Genomic DNA, 15,665 nt, shown 5'->3' with positions numbered 1-15,665 from the left:
AACAAAACAACAAAAACAGAATGTTCATATTTAATAGAAATAGTGAGTCTTTTGTAATCCATTAAAATTAACTTTTTCAAGATTTTTGAAAAAGAATTTGAAATAGTTTTAATTCAGTTTTTACTCAAATGGAAGAATTATGAGAACAAAATAAAAAAAATATAAAATAAAAACCACAGAAAACCGCAAATCACTAACAACTGTCTTATTACAACACCTTAATTTAAAAATTTGCATTAGAACAAATCTAAACCCTTAATGATATTCAAATGATTTATATAATCATGTCCATGATACTCTTCATGCATGCAAAACAGACTTCTTAAAGTTTTAATTAAAGTATATCTAAACCTTCAACCCTAACCATAAAATCAGATCCTCCCTGCTTGCCCAGACTTTTGATGCCATCATCTGTACTTGTCTGGCAACTGAAGCCTAGGTTCTCCTTCAACACTCCATAACAATTAACTAGGACTCAGATCTCTAATACAAATCCCCCCTTGATTTGCATGAGTTCCACAATCTTGTACACTATTTCTTATGGTTGCCAAACTGTATGGCCATTTGATCGTTGACACAACGGAAGGTAGAGGGGTCTACTTCCCAGTACTTAATAGGATTGTCAAAGAGACTGATGCCATTATAGAAAGTCCTCTTCATACTGAAGCCCTCAGGACAAAAGTCATTCGCCTCAACCTGGCTGATGTTGTTCGAGTGAAGATAGACCACCTGTTTTGAAAAACAACAGACAAGAAATGGAACATAATGTATCAAGCCTCTGAAATGGCAGTCTAGTCTTGCAGTCTATATAGCATGGTACCATCACTTATCAGCCACATTGATACACAAATGTAATGCATATGATGGGACCTCACAACCCCTTTTCATACTACACCTGCAGATACTTCATTTCAGGCAGACCCGCAGGGATGCTGGGGAGATGGTTGTTGTTCAAATGCAACTCTCTGAGGTTTTGTGCGTAAAACAGACTGCCATGCTCAATATGGCGAATTTCATTGTACCCAAGGCCCAACCTACCACACACACACACACACACACAAAAGGGAATCTATTATATATATTTTGGATTTGTTAAATTAACTTAACAAGCCCATCAAGTTTGTAGGGCAGCAACTACAACAGCAAGCATGAGTCAGAACTCACCTATACAAATGCTCACATTCCCTCAGGTCAGCAAGCTCAATAGCTTGAATTTGATTGTTGTCCAAATGCAACTCATGTAGACTTTCAGGGAGACCTGAGAGGAGAGGGAAAATGAGTTTAATGCATGACCTGCCAGTGGATATGCTTGAGGCTGACTATTGCAAAATACATTCTGTTGCATGTGCATACTATAAACATATAGTCTTGTCGCCTCCTGTTCAGTCTCGTCACCTCCCGTTTAGATTATAGCAACTCCCTCCTTTTTGGTCTCCCTCACAAATCCCTCCTTAAACTTCAACCGGTCCAGATTCAGCTGCCCACATTATAACTCGCACATCCTCTATCCACCACATCACTCCTGTTCTTCAACAGCTCCACTGGCTCCTGGTCCAGTTTCGTATACGATTCAAGATTCTCCTGTTTACATTTAAGGCCATCCACCCCCCCCCCCCCCCCCCCCCTATATGTGTCTGATCTCCTCCAGGGTCCCACGACCCCCCGCTCTCTCAGATCCTCTTCCTCCATACACCTGTCTGTCCCGTCTGCCCGTCTCACCACCATGGGGAGTAGAGCATTCAGCCCCTCTGCCCGTCTCACCACCATGGGGAGTGAAGCATTCAGCCCCTCTGCTCCCCGTCTCTGGAACTCACTACCACCCCAACTCAGAAATATTGATTTATTCCCCCATTTCACATCACAACTCAAAACACATCCCTTTACTACTGCCTATTCCACGTAATGTCATTTGCACTGTTTTCTTCTGATGTTTTTAACGTTGTTGTATTTCAAATTTTTCTGCTGCTTTTAATGTTTTTTATATAACTCTGTACAATGTCCTTGTGTGCCAAGAAAGGCGCCTTGGAAAATACAATTTATTATCAATATTATTATTATAAAATCTAATGTGCCAACATAAGACAATGTCTTAAATATATTTTTTACCTTTGGGGATGCCTGTTAGTTCAGCCTCTGAAATGCGGAGAAAGTTCAGTTTAAGTCCATCAAATGCTCCTGGCTCCAACCCACTGTTCTTGAGAGGATTCCGGCCCATCTCTGTGAAAAGATTTACAGAAGGCCAACATAGTGATAGTGCTGTGAATTAATGAAAGCTTTTTATTGAAGGCTTTTGACCAACCCTTAATGTAATTTTTGATTGATTGATCATGCCTGTGCATCTTCATGAAAAAAGAGAAAGTAAGAATGTCATACCTATGCAGTTCATACTGCCCAGGCCTGAGAAGGTCCCAGCAGGCACCTTCTTTATTTTATTATCGTGAATACGAAGTTCCACCAGGGAGGGAGGGAGGTTCTTGGGCACAGCCGTCAGCAAGTTGTGGGAGAAGTAGAGTTTCTGCATCCGTCTAAGAGGCACGAAAGCCCGTGGATGGACCCTGGAGATCTGGTTATTTACCAACACCAGAGCCTAGATAGAGGTATGGCATGAGGCCATTTAGTAGAATAACCAACCACACATTTCTGTTACAGGAAAATGAAAGGGACACAAAGGGTTACTTGCCATTTGAAAAGATGAATACAAAGTTTAGTACTTACATAAAGGTTACTCAGTCCCTTGAAGTCAGTTTCTCTGATCTCTGTTATCTGGTTGCCCTGTAGGTCTAGAAGTCTGGTATCAGGAGGGATGTCATGTGGGACGTAGGCTAAACCTGCAAATTTAACATACATTAGGTGAACCACCCAAATATCCCACAACAAGCTTACTTATTCAATTGATCCACACTAAGAAGTCAGAAAAATAATGCAGTTTGAGTAGTTAGTAGCAGACCACCCCCTATGACTCCTGTCCTTTCAGACGGTTTCAAATTCAATTTAAAGTGCATGACGTGTCCTTTTGTTTATCATCGGGCTATAATTTTGAAGTGTGGTTCCAATACTTTATTTTGTTTTGAATGCATATGTTTTGCACATTGTTGTTGTGTGTGAGTCTTTGCCATATAATTATGGAGACAGATGACCTAAACTCCACATAGCATTGGAGCTAGAGGGTAATACAAGCAAGGAGATCAATGTGTAAGGTAGAACTTCATTCCATCTTACAAGACCAGCGAAGATAATCAAAAGGTTTACTTCACCGATACTGTAGTAAAGCTGCTAATTTACTTACCTAAGTCAGAGCACTGCACAACCTTAAGGTTACACTGACATCCAAATGGGCAAGTTGGGTGTTCTAATGGGTGTACTTCCTCAAAAGCTGAACCCTCCTCTTCATCATTCATCATCATCATCATTAAACCCTCTACATTAAAATTCTTCCCCAAATCCAAGAAGCCTTGCTGTTTGTATGGTAAGGCCACAGATGAAATGGGTAATGGGGTGACATACAGCAGGAGAAGTAGAACTGTGAAAGGAAGCATGGCTTGGTCTCTAGTCTTGAAGTGACCCTGTTATGGGAATAAAAACAAGAGTAAGTTTCACAGTGAGATGTTGCTCCTTAGATATTCACTTTAAAGTTTAGAAACTGTCTTTTAACATTTAAATGATACACGTAGATCTGGCATTTATACATCTATTTTGATACAGACTCCAGAGTAGACATGATCTACATGTCAAAGTCATTCTCACTTAAAAAAAAACATCTTACACACCATCAATTTTGTGGTTAAAGTTGGAAGGCAAATAAATCATGGAGTGTGAATATAATGTGGTCACTGAGTCTGAAACCATGACATCTGTTCTCACGAATTTGCTAAGAGTTGAAGCTGTCCCCAATGCAATTCTTCTTTAGTCTTACATATTAGACATGTGCAATACAAGTGCACAAGTCATTTTATTTTTGAATGGCTAACATGTAAGTCTATTCTGTTTGATAGCAGTCCTTAGTGACATTATCACTTTTAAATGTGATGATTTAGGTGGAAAATGTTCTGCTACAATTGGAAGTTACCAATTCAGTGCCACGTGTTGGGAATGGTTTGTTTCCACTCTTTCTTTTTCTCTCAGGACACAAACTCCCACACCCTTCACCACAGTAAGGCACATAGAGCCACATAACTCGCCAGTCCCGCAAAGTTTTTTATAGTTCTACTGTAATACGGTCACTCCTTCCCAAATCTGTCAGTAGTCACATTTCTTTAAAACAAACGTATGAGAAAACTTTGATGTCTTATTTATTACCATGTTCCAAACAAAAAACACAAACTAAATACGTTACCAATTACGGTTTTAGACTTAAGTGTACATTGCTTCAAAACATTAATATATTATTTTATGTGTAATCCTAGGTTTACTATACAGAATAAATTATCATAGCCAAAATACACCTACCGTTTCAGAAGTAAAAAAAACAAACTCAAATTTGGTTTAATAAAAGTTAATAAGATCAACAAGAACAGAAAATATGTTCTTCAAAAATCTAAGCAAGCAACCTTCATTTACATTTTATACTGCATTCCATGGGAGGATACTAATTGTTTGAGTCTGTCTGCCAGCTGAGTTGAAGCTCTGCACAATACCTGCTATGACCCACCAACGTAGTTACTCAGAGGATACATCTATTTTAAATCATGACCAACAGTTTGTCCAGGCCCCTTTTTGTTTCTTTTGTGGGTGATGTGGGTGACGTGCGCATGTGCGATGTAGGAGAGAGAAACACAGAGAGAGTGAAATAGAGAGTCAGAGAGAAAAAGAAAGAGAAGAGACAGATTTGTTCTTAATCATCACATTCTAAGGAATTAACCAGAACTGAAGCTATTCACAGAGTAAGAATTGCAAAGTGTTGTTTAATTTAGTTTGTATTTCTTCATACAAATGCCTTAAAAAGACAAATACTGTACGGTCATTGCATCTCTATCTCCATGTAGGAGGAAATAGGAAGAACATCACAAGGTCTAACAGACTGAACCAGTTAAACAACTGAAAAGACCAATCAAACAAAACGTAGTAAAAGGTATGTGACACTACTGAGTCAATGTACAAGGCAGGTCGGTGGAGAAGGGTTAGAAGGGGCAGACAATGATACTACTCATGGTCCTCATGACTCTGGGGCCGTAGAATAATGCTATGGTAGGTCTTGATACAAGAGAACGCTGTAGGTGGGATGAGGCGCCTGTCAATCAAATTGTACTCCAGGTGAACGGAGACCAAAGGTGAGTCTTCACTGGCATGCGTGTCACACAAGGCATTGAGTGGAATGTAGCTGAGGGTGGAAAAAGACAAAGGACATACTGTTAGATAGACAGATATGCATATATACATACATACATATGTACAGACAGACAGACAGACAGACAGACAGACAGACAGACAGACAGACAGACAGACAGACAGAGAAACAGAGGTGCTCTGACATGATAAAGGACTTCTGGTTGACTTTGAAAGCAATAACTACTGAAAAAGAGACAGAAATTACATAGTGAAATTCAAGGTACCAATTTCAGATGTGGATATGCCACAATGGTTAGTTACTGTAGGTGGCCATCTCTTTTTTCTACAGTGTCCAGAGGGGAAGTGGCCCTTGGGAGAAGCCAGAGGCAGTTGTGTTGCTTTTTATGTGAATCACAAATTCAAGAAAGGCCGTTATTGAACATTATGATCATCATCTAGATCTTTATACCCCCACCTGCCCCCCACCCCAGGTTCTTTGCAGCGTAACCCCTGGGACAGCATAGTGAGAGACAGTTGCTCTGGGCATTAACATAAAGAAAGTGCCCACATGTACATGTCAAGATTTCTACCTGATCAGGTTGTGATTGAGGCGGAGAAGCTGCAGGTTCTTCAGCTTGAGCAGGCCGCGGGGGATTGAGCGTAGGTGGTTGTGGTCCAGCAGTAGCTCTGACAGAGAGGCATGCAGCCCCAGGAAGGACACATCATCGATCCCATCATCACGCAGCCTGTTGTTCGATAGGTGGAGCAGATCCAGACCTGGACGCATGTGACCAAACACGTATCCAGGAATTCGTTCAATCTGGTTGTGGTGCAGGGTCAGCTGACGCAGTGCCACAGGTAAAAAGGACGGAACGTGCACTAGCTTGTTGTGGGATAGGTCCAACGATTCCAGATTCCTGTGACACACAGTACAGAAAGGACACAAATTAATTGTAGCTCTTACAGTGGACCAAAAATAATATTTCTGAGGCCAAATTCAGAGTCTTATCTGAGCATTTTGACTTAGAGAGTGAAACACTATGATTCTGACTTTGTGACATTAGTCTTTAAATAGTATTGAAAGGCTTCATTTGGAATCATTAAACTTTGGTGCTCTGATGCTAGGATTATAGAGCTCTTCCTTTACTCTTGGGTCAAAACATAAAATTACATATTTAGAGTCATTATATGATATCCACAAATATATCATAAAAGCACAAGTTTAAAAGCTCATTTCCTTGCCACTAGGATCCTGCGGATCAAGTCAGACGGCCAACAGCTCCTCCCTTTGAGGTTGCCTCCCTCTGGAACCTCTCATAAAGCTGGACTTTGTCCATTCTGTGTTAAGCCACATCAGCAGGCCTTAAACCTCCATTTCTTTTCACTCTCTCCATCTTGTTTTGCTTTCTCTTCTCCCCTTTCTTCTAAGATGCAATTACACCGAGTGCTGCAGACATTTTATTTCCCTCTCTATTCTACCATGAGATCTGCCAGGAGGATCACACGAACACATAGTGTTAAACTAAATATATTTCGTGCAAACAACATTGAAAGGAGTGATATTCAATGTTAAAGAATCAATGTCACAACATTTCTAACTAATATTTATAGATGTTATTTGCAAAAAAAGGGAATATCCACATTCACTACATTGCCCTCAAGGTGGCAGTCAAGGATTACAAATTCAAACAAAGAACTGCATTTTTAGAGTGTGTATGAGGTGCTTTGTCTCAGAACAAGGAGTCAATCTTTATGAGCACTTACAGCAGATGGATCCATGCTCTTGGGGATATACGGTCCTCTCTGATACGGTTATGGCTAAGGTCCAACACCCTGAGATGGACAGTCTTGTTGAGAATGCCTGCATGCACCTCCTCTATTCTGTTATCAGACAGATGAAGCTCCTAGGAACACAAGCCACATAACAGCCTTTAACTGGTGCATCTAAAAACAGTTTAAAAGCTCAGCCCTCAGGCCATGTGGTCAAGACACTGGAAGAGGTCTAGGTCCCACTCACTACTGACCTGAAGTGACACTGGAAGGCCAGAGGGGATGGCACGAAACTTATTGTCCTCCAGTCGAAGATAGATAAGTTTCCTCAAGGGTCGAAAGGTCAAAGGGGACACATTCCCATCATGGAAACGGTTGTCTTCAAGCTCCAGAGTCAGTAGTTTGGACAAACCTTAAGTGTGAAATGCTTTACTTGACAACACTACAATGTCAACAACAAATTATTCTGTAAGGCAGGTAGGCAGACAGGCGAAATAATAGCGAACAGTATATTGATGTGCAGCTCAGTGTACATTGCAATGACAGAAAATTGCAATTTTGTAACAATTCTAATCACAATTATAAAAAGATTCAATTAAATGAAGCACTACACACACCTTTAAAGCTGCTAGGTGTGAGGCCACTGAGTTTGTTGTCATTCATCTTTAACTCCAGCAGAGATGACGGGAGAAACATAGGAATTTTGGTCAGGTTGTTGCCATCCAAAATCAGCCTTCTCAGTTTGGTCAGATTCTGAAACAACAAGCAAACATTCCACCCACCTTGAACAATCTGTCCTATTTGTGACATGATTACATTAATCTTTCCTGTGTTCTTTCACAAACATTACAAAGTTAACATGGACTTTCACTATCAACAATCTTCCTCCGTAAAGATTTTTCCTCCTTAAAATTAATGGTGCAAACCAAAAGAACATTCTGTCATATTGTTTTTTGCAAAGGTTTTATTTTCATTGAACTGTAAAAAGTTTTTCCCTTGAAAACCATTTTCAGTAAACATCATGCACTATGTAACATGAGCAAGGTGTTCAATTAGAATCGTTGCGTGTCACTGGCAACAACTACTCTGACACCCCAGTGATAATGTACAAATGCCAACATTATAGTTTTTTTTAGTTGTGGGTTGTCTGTTGACTGACAATATTCTCATATTCTCTGCAACAGGTAAGTGAGATTCGTCCGAAGGGAGTCAGAGTAGGCCTTGAAGGAGACGGCTGACGCCTGAGCATGGAACTACAAGATCTATATCGTAGTTTATGACCGTTGTTTGTGAACATTTGAACTGTATTATACCACACACACATACATTAGTGTGACATACTAGTTGGGTTGTGAAAGTCAGATTTTTTGGAACATTTCGCAAGACCACAGTGTTATATTGCATGGCAGCCTAGTATGTCCAACCATTCCCAAGTGCAGCATGAGAATGTTTACATTAACACAAGGTTGCTATCTGTAGGCATAAGTGTGGGTCTGGCGGTGTAGTAGTGGTCTAACTGGATCAACAGCCAAGCCATCACTGACCTGGAAGAGGCCTGGGCCGAAGGAGGAGTCATCCAGCTTGTTCTTACTTAGATCCAGCCACTCAAGGCTGGGCAGACCAGCCAGAGCTCTCTGAGGAATCTTACTTATTCTGTTGTCTGGACAAGAAAAAGCAGAGGTTAAACAGTTTACAAAACCTTCTGTTGTCAGGTAAATGAGACAAAATGTGTACTACTTTTGTCGGTGTCTGTGCTGTAACTTTGCTTAACAGTCCAAGCACCGATGTCTGATAGACTCAAATGATGATACATACAGTATCATCTCTCCATCTAATTACCTGCTAGGTAGAGGGCCTTAACCCCTGCATCATGGAGAATGGGTATGTGGGACATGCCAGTGCTGCCACAGGCGATCAACGACTCGGACAGCAGACATCCTGCAGGCAAAGATTCCATGAAGCTGGGTCTCTGAGGGAACGTAACTACCGGCCGGCCTGGTGCTCTGGGCACTGGTTTCCGGGTGGTGGTCAGCACTGCTTGACCACCTGCTGTGGTAAGCCCTCTGCCTGTTGTGATTGCCAAAAGGGGACTTATAGTGGCTCTCACAGCAGGCCTTGCAGTGTCTCTCAGTGTAGATTGTCCTGCTGTTCTCCCAATGTAGTCATCATCGTCATAATCATCATCATCAGGGTCATCATTGTCGTCGTCATCATCATCATCCTCATCTGAAAGCCGGTAAGGAAGGCTGTCTTTGGTCATCTTTAGGTCTGGCACAGGATCTGGTCGTCTGGTTACAGACACAATGGATGTCCTTATCTTCGACTTCACTGGCTCATCTTGCTTGTTCTTCTTTGTGGTCATAGGTTTCAAAACAATGGCAGATTCAACCTGGAAAACACATTTGCTTTCAAACCTACTTTATTGAACTGTCATTTGCGACTTTCAAATCTTCAAACTTCGGATTTGAAAGTACTTTCTTAATGCCAATCCTTACTTCAAGTGAAACGGTTAGGCTGCCAATTCAAATTAAGAATGACTTTTGTCCTACATAGGTACTCACAGTTTTTGGTGGAGATAAAGTCTCTTTCCTCTGTCTAATTTCCTGTGCTCTTGGTATAGCAGCTAGTTTGGCACTTCCCCCTCTCCTTTGGAGACTCTTCCTTTTATCTGTCATTTTATCTTTCTCAACTGCACCAGGTGAGGGTTTTCTGCTTTTATGAGCACCAGATAGCCCCACATGGCTATTTAATCCTGAGGGAGAAAGAATGCTTTTCAGGAAAATAAACCATCACATAGTTGACGATGGAAACAGTAATCCATATAACTAGTGATATCTATAGTGTAGTTGTTTTGGCAGCTGTAGCCTACCAGCACAGGGAACAGGGTGACAGCTGACAGTTCCTTTCTGGCACTGGCACACGGAACAAGGTTCGGGCGACCACATAGCCCCATCAAACAAAGCCATCCCACTCACCCCGCACTGACCTGCAGAAACACACATCCACACACCAATGTTTTTCAGCAAACATAGTTTATTTAAAGTAAGTACAAACATGCACTGTGATTGCTCAGCAGTGAATAGCCAATTCAACGTTTTTTCCAGCCTTTTATTTCATCTAAATTCAATCATTTTTGTAAATATTATTTAATATCCAAGCTCTAAACAAGATGTCTGTAAAACTTACCGGGGAGAAGAGAGTCATGAGGTGCATCAGCAGCTATCCGAAGTTTGAAGCGTGAACGCTTCTCTTCTCTCCTGCTGACCGCTCTCCCATCAGTGAGTGCAGCTGCACATATACAGAGATAGAATAGCCCTAGTCGAGCCATGGTCAGTTCACACTAAATCCCCAGGGCAGTCAGAGGAGAGAGAGAAAGCCTTTCCAATGACTATGAGGAATCTGGAATCCCGAAATACCTTTATATACCCACTGTCCCTCCAGAAAGGCATTCTGACCACACAAAAAACTCAAAGGTGATACGACCTAAAAGGATTTGAGAGAGGAAGCAGGGGAGTTGGGGGGAGAGAAAAAGAAAACATTTTTGGACAAAGACCCTCTTTCATTCGTTTTTTTAGCAACCACCTACCTCTATTCCCCACCCTCTCTTTTGGCTCCACCAAACTGTGGTTCCAAACAAACAAATCAATAGATGTGTTTGAGTCAGAACATACGTATTGCCAGTCAAAATTATTACTGTGACGTCAACCTACATAACTCTCTGACAGACACAGATAGACAATTTATCTGCTCCCGATTGGATGTGTGCCAGCAGTAGTACACTGTACAGTTTTGGGGAAGGAAGAAAACTTTGCAGCAAGGCAAACTCTCCAACATGAGCACAGTTTGAATGAAAGGTTGCTTTGTGCCCCTTCCCCATCCAGCAAGACATGGAGTCAGAGAGCCCACACTCCTGAGAAATTCTTGTTTGACCATAAGCTTCATGCACTACACTGTCACCATGGGCTAGCCTCATGAATTCACACACACCGTGTGAGTAACTTCAATAAGATACTATGCACATTTACCATAATATTCATATTTCATACATACAATAAAATACATTTTGTTTCACTCTGATATCATTTGGAATGGCCAGGGGATCTCCCTTTTTGCAGTTCTTTACAAATTCAAACATTGACCTGGTTTTACTCACTTTTCAAAATGCCAAAACATACTAAAGCCTTTACTTTACATTGTGGTAACCACATCCTGTTTGCTAATTGTTTTAAAGGTTCCCCAAACACAACCTACTGAAAGGGAGTAAATAGCAAACACTCCTACAACATCCTGCTGTTGACACCCGTGGGCCTGTCTGGCCAACATGAAGCATAACAGACCCAGTGTGGGGTTCAAGCAAGTCATCTGAATAATATCTACAAAAATACCAGATAAACCAGAAAAGGTCAGTTTCAGAGGAATGTGTTCTATTTTGAGAACATTATTGTTTGAAATACAGCAGATTAGGTTGACATTACCTTTGACATACAAAACACAAAACAACTATTGACAAAAGCAAATACCAGCGTTCCATATATATATATTTATATATATATATATATATATATCGGCAGGCATTATAAAGGATCACTGTGTGTACTATTTAAATATTTTAGTTAATGGTAAAAGACATGGACTTTGACCTGTGGCCTGCAGTAAATCCATAAGACCAATTGGCAGGTGCTGCCTGTCTCTCCAGAAGAAAAGTAAAGATTTATTACTGCATCTCTCTCTCTTTCTCACTCTCTGTCACTTTCTTGGTCTCTTGCTCACTTTCTGTCTGTTTGTCTATCTCTCTATCTCCCCGACAGCTGAGATGTTTGTGCACGTAAGCTATTTTCAGTCAAGGACACAAAGCATCAAAATAGATTTATCTGCAAGTCTTTTGCCGTAATGACTGCCCATACATATTCTACACAGCCCATTTTTTTTGTAGCCTGGGAACTAAACTAATCAGCAAGCTCCTGCTTTATGTGTTCTTGCAAATTGTTTGTCTCAGAATTGAACTTGTCTGATGACGTTTATCTGGACACCATGTTCTCTTATGAGAACAGTAAGACCATATTTATTGCACAGTGTATGTTAAATATTTCTGTAACCTGAACCTAGAGATGGAAGAGATGTGATCCAGTCTCCCAGAATACATTAATTTGTGCTATCCACTTGTATAGGCCCACCTCAAACAATGTGATTTCCATTTATTGAAGGAGTGCATTAGTGCAATTTATATGTTTTGGCCTTGAGGTAAACTCTAGCTCCTACCATGACTCTCATTCACTCCACAACTGGGAGCTGGGAGACAATGTCGCCAATTTTGGTGGTGAGGCCTACGCTCTCCTATTGTTGGACCATCTCTCCTCTTCCTCTATTTATAGCTCTCTCTCTCTCTCTTGGAAAGAGAACAGTGGGATGACGCAGGGGGTGGGGGACAGAGTTATTTTTTACATCACACTCCTCCAACAATAAAGGCTGGGTCAGGTGTTGCTTCCAGCCTTTGTCCTGTGTCTGAAGTAGAATCAGTGTGTGTGTGTGTGTGTGAAACGGTGACAGAGACAGGCCAGCAGCCATGGATGATGTATATAAAGCAGCGGTAAGTCATACAGGACACAACTTGATTTGAGACAAAGTTATTGTAAAGATATTTTTATATAAGTTACTTCTGCATCATTAATTGATGTATTGATAGTATTGTTTTATTAGTGCCTAAATGTGTCATTATTTGACACATTAAGGAGTTGCAGTTGTGCTATAATATCAATGTCCTATTGTACCTGTTGACAGAGGATGAGGTGCAACCTGGGTAGAGAAATCACTGCACTATCTCAGGGTGTTTTTGGCTCAGGTTGTGGATGAGTATATAATGCTAGAAAGGACCAACAGGGAGACGTGAAAATAACAACCCATCATGACTGAAGTGTTAACTTTAACACTGTTAACACAATGGCTATACAAGGATGTTATCTACAGGACAAACACAATCTGGACATGTGCCAGAGGTGACTACAGGTTCTTAGACCATTGGGAAACCATCTTTAGTGGTGAACCAGAATTCAATGGATATGTAAATAACCTCTCAACCACTATCAAGCACCAAAGGAGAGAAACATGAAACAGTAATAGGGATTTTGTTTCTAGTAGGGAAGGAATATATGCATTTTATCAGTTTATCTGTTAATGGGTTCTGAACAGTATTGCATATTAATTAATCTTGGCATTTGTGGTACAGAGTAAATCAGAACTACTGAGTGTGTGAAGCCAAAACTAAACATAATCAGATGAAGGGAAAGAAGCTCATGTGCAAGTGTCATTTAACACCATCTTTTTATAGAGGACAGTAACAAGTAGATTGGGGTTTTCCAGGTATTGTATAGACAAGTACTTGGTACGAATGTTGCCCAGAGACAATTTGACAGGTCTCGGTCCAAATTAACAGCAATTAGTAAAACAAGGATTGTCTGAAGTTCAGCAGACTAAATGTACAGTAATTAATTATTTAAAAAATGTATAGTCTTGGTATGAATGCACCAAGGGTAAGTTTGAGAGGTTTGTCACAATAGATCAAAGATTGAACACAGTCTTGATATCAATCAAAACATTATGAACATTGGGTCTCAGTGCTGTCTTCCCTGAGCTCTAAGATAGTGTTCATTGAGGTTGTATGACATATCTGACATTTCTTTGCCTGACAACAATAGAACAAAGGACAGTTAGTAGGAGGAAGAGGGGGGACAGCTGTGGGCTAAAACAAATGTCCATCAGTGGAGCTGCTGCCAGAGCCCCCCTCACCACACGACAAGAATAGTAGGTGAAGAAAGCATTGTGACATTTCAGTGAGACTGTCAGTCAGGGTTGAGGGCTGGTCTCAACAGGTTCAGGGCTAAGTTCAAGGACAGGGACAGAGAGCTTCTGGGATACCGGTAGAAAGACTGCTGGAAGACAAGATACCAGTGAAGAGAATAGGTTTTAGTTGACATAAGAAAAGCAATGATAAACGTTATTTGTCCAAATGGGTATACAAGATAAACAGGCTCAGAAGAAAGAATGAGGCCTATCGTGTTCAGCAAAAATGATAATTAAATATATTAGATGTCAAATGTACCCTCTCTTCCTGACAGGTTGAGAACTTAACAGAAGAGCAGAAAAATGGTAAGCGTGGTACTTTATATATTAGGTATTGAATTTAATATAAGAAAACACTAAAACTTGTGAACTTAAAAGGCCATTTTAACTGAATTTCATTGTTGTCTTCTCCAGAGTTCAAGGCAGCGTTTGACATCTTCATCCAGGATGCAGAGGATGGATGTATCAGCACCAAGGAGCTGGGGAAGGTGATGAGGATGCTGGGCCAGAACCCCACCCCTGAGGAGCTGCAGGAGATGATTGATGAGGTGGATGAAGATGGTGCGTTAATATGATCACATTGTATATATCACAAAACTGACATGGGTCATGTGAGGTTATTAATCACAAATTGTAATGTAAACAACTTATACTGTCACAAAACCTGTTTACAGGAAGCGGGACGGTAGACTTTGATGAGTTCCTGGTGATGATGGTGCGCTGCATGAAGGAGGAGAGCAAAGGAAAATCAGAGGAAGAGTTGGCTGAGCTGTTCCGCATGTTTGACAAGTACTTATCTTTACTTTTTAAGACAAAAACAGGACATTTAGAAACCATTGCAACGTTAAACGTAATGTAATTGTCATGAAGGATAAAGCTGTGTGGCCTCATGGATGTTGTTTTCAGAAATGGAGATGGCTATATTGACTTAGATGAGCTGAAGGCCATGTTAGAGTCAACTGGTGAGGCCATCACAGAGGATGATATTGAGGAGCTGATGAAGGATGGAGACAAAAACAATGATGGCAAAATTGACTATGATGGTAAGAATTAGCAGTGCCACTTTTCTTTAAATGAAAGTTGTTTTTACTGAAATAGGAACTCAAATAATACAAGTCATACCAGACCTTAATCAGTTTGTATCCAGCAAGTGATATGTTTGAATCCATCTGTTCTGTTTCGTGATTTATTTATTTATTTACTTCCACAGAGTTCCTGGAATTCATGAAGGGGGTTGAGTGATGTATCACACAGCTGCATCCTTAAACCCTCTACTAGTTGAACACCGCCTGACATCATTCCCTGGACACCCTGGACGACGTATAAATAAAAATAACCTTCTTAATTTCTTGCCTTTCCTTTACACTGCATCCACCTTCAACTTGTCCCAGGAAAGCAATGACACATTCACAATTAACAACCACATCAAGAGGTTCAACAGTTGAGTGAAGCTGTACCCATTTCTTAATTACATTTGCTAAAAAATTAAAAATTCAGCAGTTAAGACATGTGAAGAGGTAACCCACATTTCTTGTATATTTTCAATAAAGAGATTTTCTGTAAATAAGATTAGTGTATTTAATTAGCCTAAACAGTTTCAGTATGTGGTGATCAGTTACATTATAAATATGATTGATAAAAACAGATTATGTTTATGTTCATTAATGGCTTCACATCATTGGTCTTGTAAACTGATAGGCTTGCGTTTGTGAAGTCTGTTTGCGCTAGTAACACATTTGCCTTTTTGAATTAAAATAGCTAGTGTCTCCTATAAACCGTGTGCCTCCCTGGGG

General features: G+C 40.5%; 3 protein-coding genes across 3 annotated transcripts; 1 reads left to right on the top strand and 2 right to left on the bottom strand.

Moving 5' to 3' along the window:
- Window positions 1-531: 531 nt before the first annotated feature.
- Window positions 532-4,791, bottom strand: bgna (biglycan a). Its single transcript, XM_084680948.1, has 8 exons — window positions 4,447-4,791; window positions 3,287-3,563; window positions 2,716-2,828; window positions 2,374-2,587; window positions 2,107-2,217; window positions 1,165-1,258; window positions 896-1,034; window positions 532-729 (listed from the first exon to the last, which is right to left on the bottom strand). Exons 2-8 carry the CDS (start codon window positions 3,534-3,536, stop codon window positions 532-534), a joined length of 1,119 nt encoding a protein of 372 aa, XP_084537074.1. The 5' UTR covers window positions 3,537-3,563; window positions 4,447-4,791.
- Window positions 4,792-4,881: 90 nt separating this feature from the next.
- Window positions 4,882-10,407, bottom strand: LOC146252252 (extracellular matrix protein 2). Its single transcript, XM_084680946.1, has 10 exons — window positions 10,222-10,407; window positions 9,905-10,021; window positions 9,597-9,787; window positions 8,875-9,424; window positions 8,580-8,695; window positions 7,653-7,788; window positions 7,290-7,447; window positions 7,030-7,169; window positions 5,856-6,182; window positions 4,882-5,317 (listed from the first exon to the last, which is right to left on the bottom strand). The coding sequence occupies exons 1-10, from the start codon at window positions 10,361-10,363 to the stop codon at window positions 5,140-5,142; spliced, it is 2,055 nt and encodes a 684-aa protein (XP_084537072.1). The 5' UTR covers window positions 10,364-10,407; the 3' UTR covers window positions 4,882-5,139.
- Window positions 10,408-12,468: 2,061 nt separating this feature from the next.
- tnnc1b (troponin C type 1b (slow)) lies at window positions 12,469-15,217 on the top strand. The gene is made up of 6 exons (XM_084680951.1): window positions 12,469-12,622; window positions 14,148-14,178; window positions 14,287-14,433; window positions 14,547-14,661; window positions 14,779-14,915; window positions 15,083-15,217. The coding sequence occupies exons 1-6, from the start codon at window positions 12,599-12,601 to the stop codon at window positions 15,112-15,114; spliced, it is 486 nt and encodes a 161-aa protein (XP_084537077.1). The 5' UTR covers window positions 12,469-12,598; the 3' UTR covers window positions 15,115-15,217.
- Window positions 15,218-15,665: the final 448 nt, after the last annotated feature.

Source organism: Hypomesus nipponensis, chromosome 18 (genome assembly GCF_054491055.1).
Source record: "Hypomesus nipponensis isolate SF chromosome 18, ASM5449105v1, whole genome shotgun sequence".
Lineage (NCBI taxonomy): Eukaryota > Metazoa > Chordata > Actinopteri > Osmeriformes > Osmeridae > Hypomesus > Hypomesus nipponensis.
Note: the sequence above shows the minus strand (reverse complement) of the source record. Positions and strands in the feature narration are given on the sequence as shown.